Genomic DNA, 15,304 nt, shown 5'->3' with positions numbered 1-15,304 from the left:
CACCCAAGAAAAAATCAATCTCAAATCGGCTTCCCTCATCCACAAATGCTTAAATAACAAAGCCCCTTGCTACCTAACAGACGATTTATCAGACAAAACTCCATCAGACCGCCAAGAATAGCCAACCCCAACTGTCTTCAAGTGCCAAGATTCAAACTGTCCACCATTGGAGGATCCAGATTCCCAGTTATGGCAGCACAATTGTGGAACTCCCTGCCACACATACTCAGATCTGACCAAACGTTTATCAAATTCAGAAAGAACACAATTAAATGGCTCATAGAGAAAGATATCTAACCCACACTCCCCTACCGTACTACCGTAGCCCTACCTGCATGAAATGTATTTTTGATATAGTTTTGTTAAATATGTAAATATCTGTAAATTACATCATGTTGTCTACATTTATATGCCACTATACTTGTTCTATGCTGCTTACCCTCATCCTGTAACGCAGATGTAGCCTGTCTTTACCTTTGCTCCTGACCACTGTAACTAAGCTGTAAATTCTCTTTTCACCTGCGCCCTGATACCTCTGGGTCTGGCACGCACAACAAATAAATAAACAAACAAACTATAGAAATGCACCATTAGTGATATTTGGACCATCAAAGTCGCATGGTAGAAAAGTGAGAACTTCACAATTTGCTTTACTGTCACTATTAATAAATCACATTTTAGCAAAAATGTGTTACCTTTCGGACAATTTATCCTACGCATACATATAATATGTATATTGTCCCTCAATACCAAGGTGCATGGAAATGAAGAGAAAAGGTTGCAGGACATGGGAGGTGGGGGAGCATATGGATCCCAAAGCACCTGGCTCAAGTTTTAGGTTCTTGCGATTTACATCTGATGTAAGTAGGAGGAGTTTAATCTTACCAGACACTCTTGTGACTTTAACTTTACAAATGTCACATGAAAGAAGTATTTTTTTTTAAATTAGCATTGGAAATTTGACACGTTTTTTCTACAATATTTTTTATGGTTTTACTAGTACTTTGTTCTGACATATGTATGGAACCTGAGGTTTTCTGCCTCCAACAGCACCTATATCACACATACCTGGGCAATGTTCCATTGCAGTCTTGTGCTTCCCTTGCGGAACCACACCACGATCACTTAAGTGTTGCCTTTAGCAGAGGCTGGGGAAAGGTATGGGCAGTAGTGGAGACAACGGTGGATTTCATCCTCAAGCACTGAGCTTTGATATGATGTGATAATGATATGACATTTATAATGCGCCTATACATAAGTGTTTCAAGGCGTGACGAGGCAAGGGGGGGAAACAGAGGGAAGACAGAGACAGCAACCCTACTAGGCCAGTTGAAATTGATTCTCTTTGCACCAATCTGGGCAAGACAGCCTTTGTACCCTCACCTTCTAAGCATATCAGTGTGCAACCAATGAAACTCTGCCAAGTTTGCAACCTGCAACCAACAACAGTATCAGCGGATAACTCACGCAAGTCCTCACTCTACAAGCGTGGCAGGCTGGCTCATAAAGTCATAGAGTTTGGTAATGTGCACTTGTATCCATGATGCACGAACATCTTGTAGGAATCAATGAAACTTAACACTAGACACTGATACTTTAACAAGTGGAAGCGTTTTGTCATTTGAAGTTTGAAGAAACATTTCAACCCAATTGACTGCTCGCTACCAGATATTGTCAACTACCTGCTCTTTCTCCTTGATTCAGGGTTGGTTTAAAATTATTAAAGGTCCTCTTGGCAGCTCTAGCAGCACACACCTCCTCACACTGGAAAGTGCCTGTAGTCATGCTGTTTAAAGAAGGCATTTTAGACATTTACTGACACGTCAGAGGCTGGGATTTAAATACAGTCTTCAAAGTGTATAAGTCCTTCTTTTGAAACAATGCATAAAGCGCCTTTAAAGGGGGTAACTTACTTACTTACAATCTCCCTTGTTGCATTCACTTTTATCAGACGAATAAGCAAGCTTCTGGGACCCTTCATTATTATTCACAAGCATAAAAGAGCTAATTTTCTATTTAATCATAAATTGCTGGTAATTTTATTGATTGGTTAACATGGAATTTGGAAATGTATTTTGGTGAAAAATGTGGATGTGTTCTTTGTCTGAGCAGCATATATGGAGGGATTAAGGACAGGGATACCACATTTACGCCTGTCTTAATGTCTCCTTTCATGTTCAAGAGATAGGTTGAGGTAAATACGAGAGAAAATTGAAAGAAAAGAAATTAGCGGAAGAGAGCGTGTAAGAATACAAGAAAACAGACAGGAAAAGAGTCGAATTCAAAAAATGAGAAGACACTCATTATATAGAGGTATCAGGGTGCAAAGCGAGACAGAGAAAGAGGGTGAAATAGAGCAGATTAGAGGTATAAAGGTGAAAATGGAAATGACTGACACCCTAAATCATTTACAGTACAGTGACTATTAATCCTCTGCATAGAGGAACTTCCGTAACCCCTGCGTTGCGGGGAGCCCCGCTGGCCCATGTCCTGGGGGGAGCACGTTAGCTTAAGTATTTCTTTATGAAGCCAGATCATTTCACTTAGGAAAGAACGTATTTCTTTCTGAAGCCAGATAATTTCTTTCCGAAGTCAGAGTGCATGCACTCTGACTTCGGAAAGAAAGTATTTATTTCTGAATCCGGATCATTTCTTTCTGAAGTCAGAGTGTATGCACTGTGACTTTGGAAAGAAAGCATTTCTTTATGAAGCCGGGTCATTTATTTATGAAGTCTGACTTAGAAAATAAATAATTTCTTTATGAAGCCAGAGTGCATGCCTTCCGACTTCAGAAAGAAACAGTACAGATGCGGCTTAGAGCTCCGGCTCCACTGTGCATGACCGAAACCAGGCAGCTCTCCCTGCTTCCTGTGAGCATGGTGGAGGTTTGGTGCGTGGGAGCTGACTTTCGGACGCCTTCCTGGAGAACGATCCCTTGAGGAAGACTGATTCGGGAAACAGGAGATAAGGAGAAGAAGAAATGTGTGTCCATGCGTACGTGCAAGGGTGTTGCATGCTTATGTTCCATGCATGTTTGTATGTATGCATGCATGAAAGCAAGGGTGTCTTATTTATTATGTAATATGTGTGTGAATGAGTGAGTGGATGATGTATGTGTATCTTGGTGTGCGTTTGAAGGAGCTAGTGTATGGTGTGTGTGCAAATGAGTGAGTGAATGGTGTGGGTAAATGAGCAAGGGTATTTTATGTGAATGGGTGTACATGTGTTTATACTGTGCTGATCGACCAAGGAGCTGATTTTGGTGAATTGGACGGTTGGCGGTAGAGGATTCATTACTTCAGCTTCCATCCATATTATAAAGCAAGCATGGTATGTGTTATTGTGTGGCTAGACTGTCATTTTATTGCTATTGTCTAACCATGTCGTACTGTAGCATGCCATTTTTTCTGGGCATCTGTGATAACGCAGACCTGATACGTGGTATTACCTGGCTATACTGGCATTTGGCTGCAACCAGTCTAGCCATTTCTTCCTGTAACATGGAATGTTATTCTGGGCTGTTTGCAGAGGGAGCCTTGCCGGTGAGTGTGAGACCAGGATCGTGGGCTGACCCTAACTTCTGGGCATTCCATGGGCCTAGAACCCCTTGTGCCCGTGTTTTCCCCCTCCATCCCTCCCCACTCCCTCTTCCAGTCCCCTCGAGTCCCCCCACTATACAGGTCTCCCAAATTTAGCAGAGCTCTGTCTCCTAATTGCACTGTATGATATCTAGACTGCACTGATAGGCCTCTCTCCCACTATACAGGTCTGTCAAATTTAGCAGGGCTCTGTCTCCTAATTGCACTTTATGATATCTAGACTGCACTGATAGGCCTCTCTCCCACTATACAGGTCTCCCAAATTTAGCAGGGCTCTGTCTCCTAATTGCACTGTATGATATCTAGACTGCACTGATAGGCCTCTCTCCGACTATACAGGTCTCTCAAATTTAGCAGGGCTCTGTCTCCTAATTGCACTGTATGATATCTAGACTGCACTGATAGGCCTCTCTCCCACTATACAGGTCTCCCAAATTTAGCAGGGCGCTGTCTCCTAATTGCACTGTATGATATCTAGACTGCACTGATAGGCCTCTCTCCCACTATACAGGTCTCTCAAATAATCTAACCGCGCTTAGTTCAGTACCCACTAATCCTGAAAACCCGCCACTACCTAACTCAACTAAATTCCATACCCACAGACCACTAACACCCTAACCCACCACACCCCCCGACAGTTTACCCTTAGGAAACACCCCCCACCGACCGACAGAAAGCAACACTGAGCCAGAGAACGCCTCAGCGTACCCAGAGAAGGAAACCGAGGTCACGGCGACCGCACAACACAGCATAGAGGACCAACTACCACACTACGCCTGCATCTAGACTGGAAAATGGCCCGTACCAGAAAAGGACGCCGAGAAAGAGAACAAGACCGAGCAACAAGAGACGCGAACACACAACACCGACAGAACCCACGAGAAACAGCCCCATTGCAGGAAAACACGCCTAAAGCAGACACAACCGGAACAAAATCCACAAGAGAAAAATCCCTATACCTCACCTCACACCTTACCTCGCAACGACTACGGTACACCGACACCCCAACACGGAAACCTCGAAACATGCAAAGAATTTCCTGACAGACGCCGGAAAAAGACGGGGGCAATCAACAAGAGAATGGGAAGGCTCCGACCCCGTTACCCCTTACATTACAAGAACAGAGGGACAACACCAATTCCCACCACGCCCTGCACAACACAGCGAAGTACCAACAACCAGCAACGCCACTCCCCACCCAACAATCGAACCCAAAGAAGAAACCACTGCCGATTTTCATCCGAGTAGCATCACAGCAGAAACGCCAAGATTAATCAGCCCTGTTATCAACTTACTAGACCGCTTCAATGAAGAAGCAGCTGTCGCCGTTCTTCATCCTACCAACATCAATGCAGAAACTCCACAAACATACAATTACAGAATCGAACAACATATAACCTCAAAACAGAACCTCACCCAGAGAATCCACTGTAACCTAATAAACGCAAGGTCAATGGCCAAACACTCAACGGAAATATACCACCTGCTGTCAGAAGGAGGCATAGACATCCTATTTGTAACCGAAACATGGCTAGACGACAACTACAAGATCACCCTCAACAACTGCCTGCCCGAAGACTTCAAATGCATCGAAACAAACAGGAAATCCAAAAGAGGGGGGGACTAGCGATCATCCACAAGGAACAACTGACCATCAAAATGGAAGACCCACTAAACATCGACAAATGCGAATCCCTAATACTACGACTTTCAGTAAACCACAAAACCAACCTGAAATTCATACTGATATACAGACCACCAACCTACGATGCAACTTTCATAGACGCCTTCACGGAAGCAATCACTACCCTAGCCATCAAGCACGACCATCTGATCATCCTTGGAGATTTCAACATTTGGTTCGACGAAGAAACCACAACCACACAAACTAGTCAAAGGAGCAACCCACTCAGCAGGGCACACACTTGACGCAATCTTCGCCAACAAGGATCTCATCACCACGGCACCCCCAATTCAAATACTTTGGAGCGACCACCTCATTATTCCGTTCATAATCACAACGGCCGCTCCGACAAAAAAGCAAAAAGAAAAACAACCCATCGTGATGGAAAGAAACTGGAGAACCATAAAAAACTCCAACCTAACCGAGCTTCTAGAACTAAGCAAACCACAAGCATCAACAATGGAAGAAGCAGACCTAGACAAAAAAGTTTCCCTACTTCATACCTGGATCACAACAACCCTTGACAACATCGCCAAAGAAAAGCCTTTCACCCCATCGTGCAAGAAAACATCAGCAAAATGGTTCACCCCACTACTCAACGCCATGAAAAGGAAAAACCGAAAACTAGAAGCTGAATGGAGGACCAACAACACCACTGCAAACAAAATGAAATTCCTACAACAGATCTGCACATATAAAAAGGAAATACAAAAAGCAAAGAGGAAACATTACGCCAACCGAATCACCAGAGCACCAAACGCTCCAAAAGAACTATTCAAAATCATAAACGAAATAAAAACCCGCCGGCCTGCAACAACACGCCAATCCCATCGACGAAACTCTGCGAGGACCTCGGAGACCACTTCAAAAACAAAATAACCTCCATCCAACACACCATAAGAAACAATCCAAACGTCCACAACTCAAACCCCACCGACACAGACGAGGAACACACAAACAAGCTACGAAACTTCCCAGAAATATCAGTTGAGGCTTTCGTCAAACTGGTAAACCAAAGGAACAAATCAGGCTCTCCTGAAGACCCTTGCCCTCCGGACATATACAAAACAATTCTCAAACAAGGAACAACCATGGAATACCAGAGGAATCTCCTCAACCTCTCAATCTCAACAGGCAAAGTACCGCAGGCTTTCAAAACGGCTTACATCAAGCCACTACTTAAAGACACAACAGGAAACGTGGAGGACCCATCTAACTACAGACCCATCTCCAACATACCCTACACAGCCAAACTGCTAGAAACGTATGTCTACCAAATAACCCAAGAATTCATAGAAGAGCACTGCCTACTAGACCAGGCACAAGCTGGCTTTAGACCCATGAGAGGAACAGAATCGGCTCTCCTCTCAATATGGGACGACCTAAAAACAAACGCAGACTCAAACAACAGCACCGCCCTGATTCTCCTTGATCTGTCTGCAGCCTTCGACACCGTCAACCACGCCATCCTCATAAAGAGATTAGAAGGACTAGGGATAACGGACACCGCCCTACTATGGATCAAATCCTTCCTAACAAACAGAACAGAAACAATATGGATGAAACCTTGTAAATCCAAACCCAGAGTCTCCACGTGCGGAGTACCACAAGGATTATCCTTCTCCCCACTTCTATTCAACATCTACATGTACCTATTAATCAAACCCATCAAAAAACACAGCCTCACATGCTACAACTACGCCGACGATACGCAAATAATCTTCAACATACAAGACACCCGAGAAGAAAGCACCCCACTAGAGAATTGCCTTCGAGACATATTCAACTGGATGAACCTCAACCATCTCAAAATCAACCCAGGTAAAACAGAGATAATGATTGTTTCAAAAAAGGGAGGAGACATCAACTACATCCCATGGCCAAGAGAGCTCGGCACCACACCAGAACCTTCATCTACGGTAAAAAACCTGGGGGTCCTGATGGATAACAACCTCACCCTAGAGCCACAAGTAAACTCAGTAATAAAGAAATGTTTCTTCCTCCTGCGAGCAGCAAAAAGGATCCTACCGTTCCTGTCGTTCGCCAACAAAACACTTACCATCATCGCTCTGATCATGTCCAGAGTAGACTATGCCAATAGCTTATACATGGGCATGCCCGAACGACTTCTAAAAAAACTGCAACGCATACAAAATGCAGCAGCCAGACTTCTCCTCAAGCTACTCAGAAGAGAACACATCACACCCGCGCTAAAAATACTACACTGGCTACCGCTGAAACAGCGAATAAAGTTCAAAGCCATGTGCATCACGCACAGAGCAATACACAAACAAGGCGCAGAATCCCTAAGCGCAAAACTGCGCCTACATCAACCGACAAGAACACTAAGATCAAGCACAGACATACGCCTGGAACCAAAACCCTACAACAGGAAAAAATTCGGAGGATCGTCTTTCTCTCACCAGGCACCCAAAACCTGGAACGACCTACCTAATAATACACGGAATACAACAAACCACCTAGCATTCAGGAAACTCCTCAAATCATGGCTCTTCAAAGCGTAACCACCACGGAGACGCACCGGAATGCCCATACACTAAAACAATGATGAAAATAACCCCAACTTCGGCCACTCTCAAATTGAACAAACGCTCAGCCAAAGAACCAACCACTCGACAGAGCATAAGACATCATGGAAGACAGCCGCATAGGAAGGCTACAGAGACTGACCACCTAACTAGACCCAGACAAAACCTAGACCTACACTCTCCCGCTCTTACGCACCGGACAAACACAGCCAGACGCATCTAGATAGACGTTGGCCTGCGTCGCATGTGGATAGGACTGTTCGAAGGATAACACGCCCGCGCCTAGGAAACGTGAATGCTAGCTTATGCCACAATCAAAGCCGTGAACACCAACCTGCATGGCGTTCGGATGGAGTTGTGAACGCTAGCTTGCCCACTCCTGGACCGATCTCTAAACACTAGCCTGCGCCGCGACCAGATAAAAGTGTGAATGTTGGCATGATCACACCAGTATGGAGCCCCAATCATTGGCCTGCGCCGCGCATAGATGGGAATGCGAGGGCCAACAAGTGCCACTCTCCCCAGAACCGCAAGTACTAGCATTGGTAAAGGTCAGGACACCCACTAACCAATAAGCTCAAACTCTGCATACTTATCTCACTCAAAAACTCACACAACCATCTCTCGCACAACAAACCGCACGCACTTCACAACACTGCAACAACACATAAACCGGAACAACAGCACACGTGGACTGACTCCAATCCGATACCTGCACCAAAGCTCAGCACCCGGTGTATACTGAGTTGAAGCTGCCAACAGCACACCACTTCTCTCACTATCCTACTCCCTTCTTCAACCTACTAACCCATCCCACCTTTATCGTTTGCAGATCCGCCTGAGCGCCTCGGGACCAATTCCGTTAGTGACGGTGCGCGGTACAAATACCTTTAACATTTAACATCTATGATACAGTAAGCATACCTGTTATTATGTGGCTAGACTGGCATTTTGGTGTAGCCAGTCTAGATTTTTCTTACTGTAGTATGACATTTATTTCTGAGCAGCTATGATAAAGTAATGGTAAAGTCAACAGGAGTGTGTCCTTACATGTGAATAATGCCATACATTGAGGGAGCCTGCCTGGACAGGTTTTTTGTTGTTTTATTACTGACATTATCTACAAAGCAAGTATGAGTATGTTCTTATATGGGAATACTGGCATATATGGGCACAGCCAGCAAGAACATGTTTTTATACTGGCATATATTGTGGGCAAAGGCATCTATTTGATTTTTGTTACCATACAAAACCAATTATAAAGTGTCTGTTTTTTTACCTCAACTTTTCACGGAAAATGTGCTATACAAAAACGGCCCCAAATCCCCTTTGGTTGGTTTAGTTACCCTTGCTACACTCTGGCATATTTGTGAGAAGTGTATAAGCCCCTCAAATTTTAAAAAAATCAGCAGCCGCCACTAGGGGCATTGGAACACAGACGTTTTCTTACATGTTTTACTGATATTATTGACAGTTCGGGAGCAGAGCTCCTCTACTTTTTTATTTCAAGTTTTACTGTTCCTATACTTTTATTTTAAAAAGAAACCGCATAAGGGGCAAGGCCAGTATGATGTGTGTTCTTAAATGGGGAGGGTGGCTCATTTGGGCAGTCAGAAAGTAAATGTGGGTTTACTGTGGCATTGCATGCTTTGCTGTTGTTAAGGACACGGTGTGGCACAGACCGTGTTTTGTTTCTGAGTTTGGAGGGGGCGGAGGGGGTCATAACTTGCTGGGGCTTGCGTTACACGACTGCTCTTAATGTCATGCTTTAATTCTGAGCAAAGGATGCAACCCTGTTGTATTAAACGTGCATTAAGTACTATCTAATAGGTGTTTGTGGTCTTTTCGTTTACAGGAAAGGCCCACATCACGGAGATCCTGGATACCCTGTTCCAGGAATTAACTGCGTGCGAACTCTTAACAAGTAAGCCTCTAGGCGAGGCACCAAGCCATCCGTCCTTGTCCAACCCATTGGTCATATCGTGTTAAGCAACAGCGACATCTACAGCTCCTCTGGGCAATGGCATCTCAGATGAGGTGAAAAAGACAAGAGTGACAGAATTCGGGACCAATCAATAATAGCTAAGGCCAGCCAGGAGTGTTGCAATAGCTAAGCTCCGAACGCACACTTGTAGCGTTTCTCAGCAGCAGCACATGTGTGAATTAAAAACGGCCTTCTAATTATGGACACAGCGATGAAGGCCTTTTTATCCAGGGGCACCCCGTTTTTGCGATCACTATACCGTTTTGTTGTTGTTCATCTTCTTCAGAACCAGTTCGAGCCTCTAAACAGTCAGTGAAATCACTGCCTGTCGCAGGGAACCTCGCGAAGATGGAAGTTTGATTTACATAATCCCGCTCCCGGTGCGTCATAACGTCACGTAATCACGTTTCATGGATCGCAGAGCGTGTAACCAGCCATGCGCAAACTGATATCTCAACTGTTAGATGACTGGGGCAGAGGTGTTCTTCACCTAGGAGCTCGTTTTAAAAACATTTTTCACAGACAAATATTACCTTCAACTCTAAATGTGGCAGGGCCAGTGTGAAGGTGTCAGCTAGAAATACAATATATGTGTTGACGTCTGTCTTTATTCTTGAACTAACTAGCTAGCTACAATGGTCTTATGTGTGTGTGTTTTGTATGTGATCAAGAACCATTTTAGAAAATGTACCGTTTGATGTTATCTTCCGCATAGTTCATACTTTTAGAATTAAAATGATTTGCAAATGGTGATCGAATGGGGAGCAGGAAAGTGTATATGTGTATCTTTCAGTTTAAGGCATGTCACTTCCTCATAGAACTCACTGTAGTGTATATCTCACGCTGATCCCGGCTTATAAAGATTTCTGTGTCTATATTTTTATATAATCAGGTACTTCAAGAACCACTATGAAATGACATGGCATGTTCATGGGCAAGACTAGCTTCACATTTAACATGTTTAGAATCGAATGGCCAGGATTAGAGCGTTGTTCTAACATTAAGCAGTTCTGTATCCTTATTGGACAATTACTACAGTTTAGATGAACATATGGGCATTGTTATGAAAACCCTTTGCCTTCTGTCCCATTATCTCATGCTCACCATTTCCTTTATCCATTTTTTGAATGCAACCCTGCAACCTACGTTCTTTATAGTGGCAACACTGGTAATAGCAGCAGCACGTGTGCACTGTGTTCCACGTAGCTTCGTTGCCCTATGTCCCGATAATGTATCCGGTATATCTGAACTGAGTCCCAGTGCAGCTCTGAGGTTGTAAAGGGCTGGGCTGAAAATCAATGAGTTGGTACATTTGGCCTATTGTGCCTGCATCAGTGACCTCAGGCTGGAGAAAGTGATGCGTACCTATGCACATGATAACACATCTTATGATAAATTGGAGACTCCATTACATAAATTGCACCCCAATCTAGAACACAGTTTACCTGCAATTCCAAGCACAAGTTCACTGTCACATAGCAGTACTGTCACCGTTTATTTGGTGAGAGTATTGCTGGAGTCCTCTCAGCTTTGAATGGCGCCTTATGCCTCCCAACTAGGGTAGATGCAGTACCGTGCTGCATCCACTATAGCAGAGCCCACCAAGAACCCCTGACAGGGCAGCTGCGTATCCCTGGTGCAGCAACAAGCTGGAATCTTGACTAATCGCCCGCAACTGCACGTGACATACCCACCATACGTTGCCCATTCTGCTTGACACAGCACATGTTTCTTGATAGGAACATGAGCTAGCGCTATAGGATGGTCTCGTTTACTTGGGGTACTTGACCACGAAACTAAGGGAATCCAGTTAGTCTTCTACTGTCTTTCGATATACACATCTTACTTAAATACCGAAGGGACAAGTGGTCCCTTGGGTATTTAGATGCCTCAGGGTTTGGTGCACTTTACACATTTCAAAATAAATAAATAAACAAAACCAATAGTAACTGCTCAACTATTACCCATGTAAATGTAGATGTGTAGGATGCTACTGCACACAACATAAATCCCCGAGGGCACGCTCACTGTAGGGCAAAAAGGCCACCTCCCTTTTGCATTATGGGCATTTATTTGACCCAAAAGGGCTATATTCGGGAATCTAATGGCAATCATAGATATATTTGTTGGTATATTGCTGGCTTTTTAACTTTGGAGAACCTTTCCTGCTACCTCTTCAGCCAGATATTCGAACAACTATTCATCTGGGTGCAGGCCATGCAGTTTTGTAAATAGTAGATATTTCATCCGCTTAGTCCTCCAGCTATGCTTTAAGGTTCACAAAGGCTCCAAAAATCATGCACAGTGATAGAAAAAATGATAACTATAGAAAAACACTGAAAGATGCCAAATGCATATCCTAATTTCCAAATCCACAATCTGCTGTACCAGCCTCTGGATAACATCCAACGGAAACTCTAGTCTCCCACTGTCCGCTGCAGCTGAGAGCTCCTCAATAAATACACAGTGAAGGGTTCTACTCCCAATAAAGTGGGTTGCAGTGTCTTCCACATGGCCCCAAGACATCAGGCTGCCAGCCTTTTTTTGTTTGGGAACTGAATGCCTACCACTTCTCTCAGGCGCTCCTGATGCATGTGCTTCAGCTCGCCTGCATCTCCTCCCTGCCTATTTGGCGTCGCTCGCATTCCCCCACCCTTTTGACCATAGCCCATTCCATCTAAAAATCGTGTACTAATTAGAAGTTTCTTCAGGACTTAGACTCAGCCTAGGAACAGAGCACAGAGTGAAGTGAGAAAGAATGGACAATAGTGACAACTTACTGAAAACAGAAGCAGGACAAAATGCCACAAAGACAGACAAATACAATTACAGGCGTTTATACATAATTACACGAGAAGTGGATACAAAATATTCCCAAGTGTTAAATCTCTAGCAGGCTACTCAAATTGGAAAAAGCAGATAGCATTCAGAAGAATGGAAGAACCTTTCAGAAGTAGTCAGAAGGGGCGTTCAGAATGAAAAGGAAGCCATGTCATCTGTCTGAAGAAGTTTGTGCTGTCATTGAAATGCAACAGGGAGAAAACTAAAGTGTGAAAGAGCATCCTTTCTTTCATGATCGCAAGGACGAGAAACGCAACCTTTATTTGCATGCATTCTCCATAAACCTTTTCCATTTTTGCATCAATCAATGTCGTGTTATTCTCTCCGCAGATTACTGCCTTTAAGAAATCTTCTTGCCCAAAAAATCCTTTTTAGCTATGTTATTTGGAATAGAATTCTTTGTAGTAGGGTTTTATAAGAGGCAGTCGGTGCCATAGTTTAAGATCCGTAATTTTATATACATAGAGTGAAATACAAGCATTGTACAAAGAGATATTTATATTGTTTTATGAGCTGCATATCGTAGTTACTGAAAAGCACATGCTGTAAACTGAAATACATTATATAGAGCCGCACCTAGGAAATATGGAAAGGCCCAAGGCACAGGTTGGCATTTTTACATTGTTTCTTAAGCTTTATACATTTTGTACTGAGATGCTCTTGTTTCGTATCTACAAATCGTATGCAAATTATGCTGACATGCATAAGTGATATACTGAGAGGTATGCATAGATCTATTAAACACATATTTACAAGGGATATTTCTACACCATCTGTTAGCACTTCTGTTGTTCTTTTCAACAGATGTGTACAGAGGTTTTAAAGGATATTTGTGGCCATGGAAGGCAGTAAACAATGACATTTTTCTACTTTACTTCTGAAACATAAACAGTTATCACACCCTACAGCATACCTATATAATTAGAGTTCCGGCAACATAGTTGTTCACAGTCTTTATAGAAGATTGGGATTCTAGTTGCAATTTCCTAAAAAAACGTTCCCTTCACCTAAATAAGTGACAGTGTCAGAATGAAACATTCACCTTCAAATAAGGAATGTTATTCATCTTTTGGCAGTATTATTCGGCCACACCGAATAGCCTGAGCTAAAACACGCATCTACCAAATGGCGTCAGTGAATTTTTCGATGTTATTACACAATGCATTCTTAAAGAAATCAATTTAGGGAAAAATAACATGAACTATTTTGCCTGCTATTTTTATGGCTTTTGGCCGATTCGCAGACACTACCGTAGTCAAAAGGCTTCTCGTGTCTGTTTTTTCTCAACCCCTCGTGGAGGTTATGTGCGTCTATGATGCCGTCAAGTGACTTGAAATGCAACAAGTTAAGTAAAAATGAGAGAGATGCAATAATAATGATGTGCCAGCGATGCTTAGAATGTAGTTATTAGGAGACAGAAAATGCAGGTGCATGTAAGAAGGTAAAAAAAGAAAGAAAAGAACCAGGAACCAAGAAAAATACACAAATCTAAAGTGATAAAGCTCAGGTTCTCTGCTGATTTGGCATAGTGTTATGACAACTAAACTTGGCTGTAACGTAGAACTAGGAAAGGGAGTCATGCAGAAAAAAGAAATAAGGGTAAATGCACGTTTGTTGCAGTAGCAGTATAATGCTGATGAATGCTTGAATACATGTTGATCTAAAAGTGCAAGTTTGTAAATGATTAAACACTGCTGCTTCCATGTGCACATTATGCCATTTTGTGAACCCTGATGCATCAACCTCCTTCAGCAGCAACATGTTGAATTAAAAAAGAACTGCCCATTAAAAGGGATATGTGGCATAAAATGAAGAAATTACCTTGTTGTGTTGAGACATAAATAGACTTTATTTTCAACCGAAAACAACAATAAAATGGAAATTTGACAATTAATCAAGAAGTTCCCCGTGAAGTATCAGCAATGTTCAAGTTCTGACGTCAGCTCCTTCAGGTACTGGATTAATTGAAATGCCTTAATACATTTCTGTAAGGATGGTTTTGGATCTTCTTGCTTGATTCTATGATTCACTTAATTTGAAAAAATAATCTTTGGAAGCTTATGAACCATATTCCTTATTAATTCAAATGAATTATATATGATTGATTTTCAATAAATAAATCAGTATCATTAATTATGTTAGTGAAATGATACTGTTTGAAACTTATTTGCCTCAATGTTTCATTTTTGTGCTATGTGGTGAATGTAGTTCTTACATCATTAATAACAAATATGCTATTGTTCTGCAGATTGTAAAAAGCAGACCATTTGGAAGTTTAACATGACAATATGCTGTTGTCTTGCTTCATCTCACTGATGCCAGCCTATCTCCTACGCAGGTCAAACACCTCTATAATCGCATACCATCAGCAGATGACATGTAAGCTCACATCTCCTTCGTTCTTACTGCCCTTACACGCACCATTAACCAACATGCCCCTCTTAAACCTAAAACCCCCAAACCAGGTAGAAGAGCTAACAATTGGTTTTCAGATGAACTCATCACCCTACGCCATCCCAAACGTGCCCTGGAACGTACCTGGAGGAAAATCCCCACACCTTCCAACCTTAATGGTTTCCTCCTAGCGTCCAAAAACATCAAAAATACCCTCATAACGACCAAAGCCAACTCATTCAATACATGGACT

At 42.8% G+C, this 15,304-nt stretch overlaps 1 protein-coding gene across 1 annotated transcript in view; it reads left to right on the top strand.

Moving 5' to 3' along the window:
* The window catches only part of EFCC1 (EF-hand and coiled-coil domain containing 1), a 448,422-nt gene extending 433,599 nt beyond the window's left edge, over nt 1-14,823 (top strand). Inside the window, exon 8 of the mRNA XM_069643957.1 lies at nt 9,688-14,823. Coding sequence (XP_069500058.1) covers nt 9,688-9,821 — 134 coding nt within the window. The 3' untranslated portion in view covers nt 9,822-14,823. The remainder of the gene's footprint in view (nt 1-9,687) is intronic.
* The last annotated feature ends 481 nt before the right edge of the window (nt 14,824-15,304 follow it).

This window comes from Ambystoma mexicanum, chromosome 2p, assembly GCF_040938575.1.
Source record: "Ambystoma mexicanum isolate Mex_15411 chromosome 2p, UKY_AmexF1_1, whole genome shotgun sequence".
Taxonomy (NCBI): domain Eukaryota; kingdom Metazoa; phylum Chordata; class Amphibia; order Caudata; family Ambystomatidae; genus Ambystoma; species Ambystoma mexicanum.
Note: the sequence above shows the minus strand (reverse complement) of the source record. Positions and strands in the feature narration are given on the sequence as shown.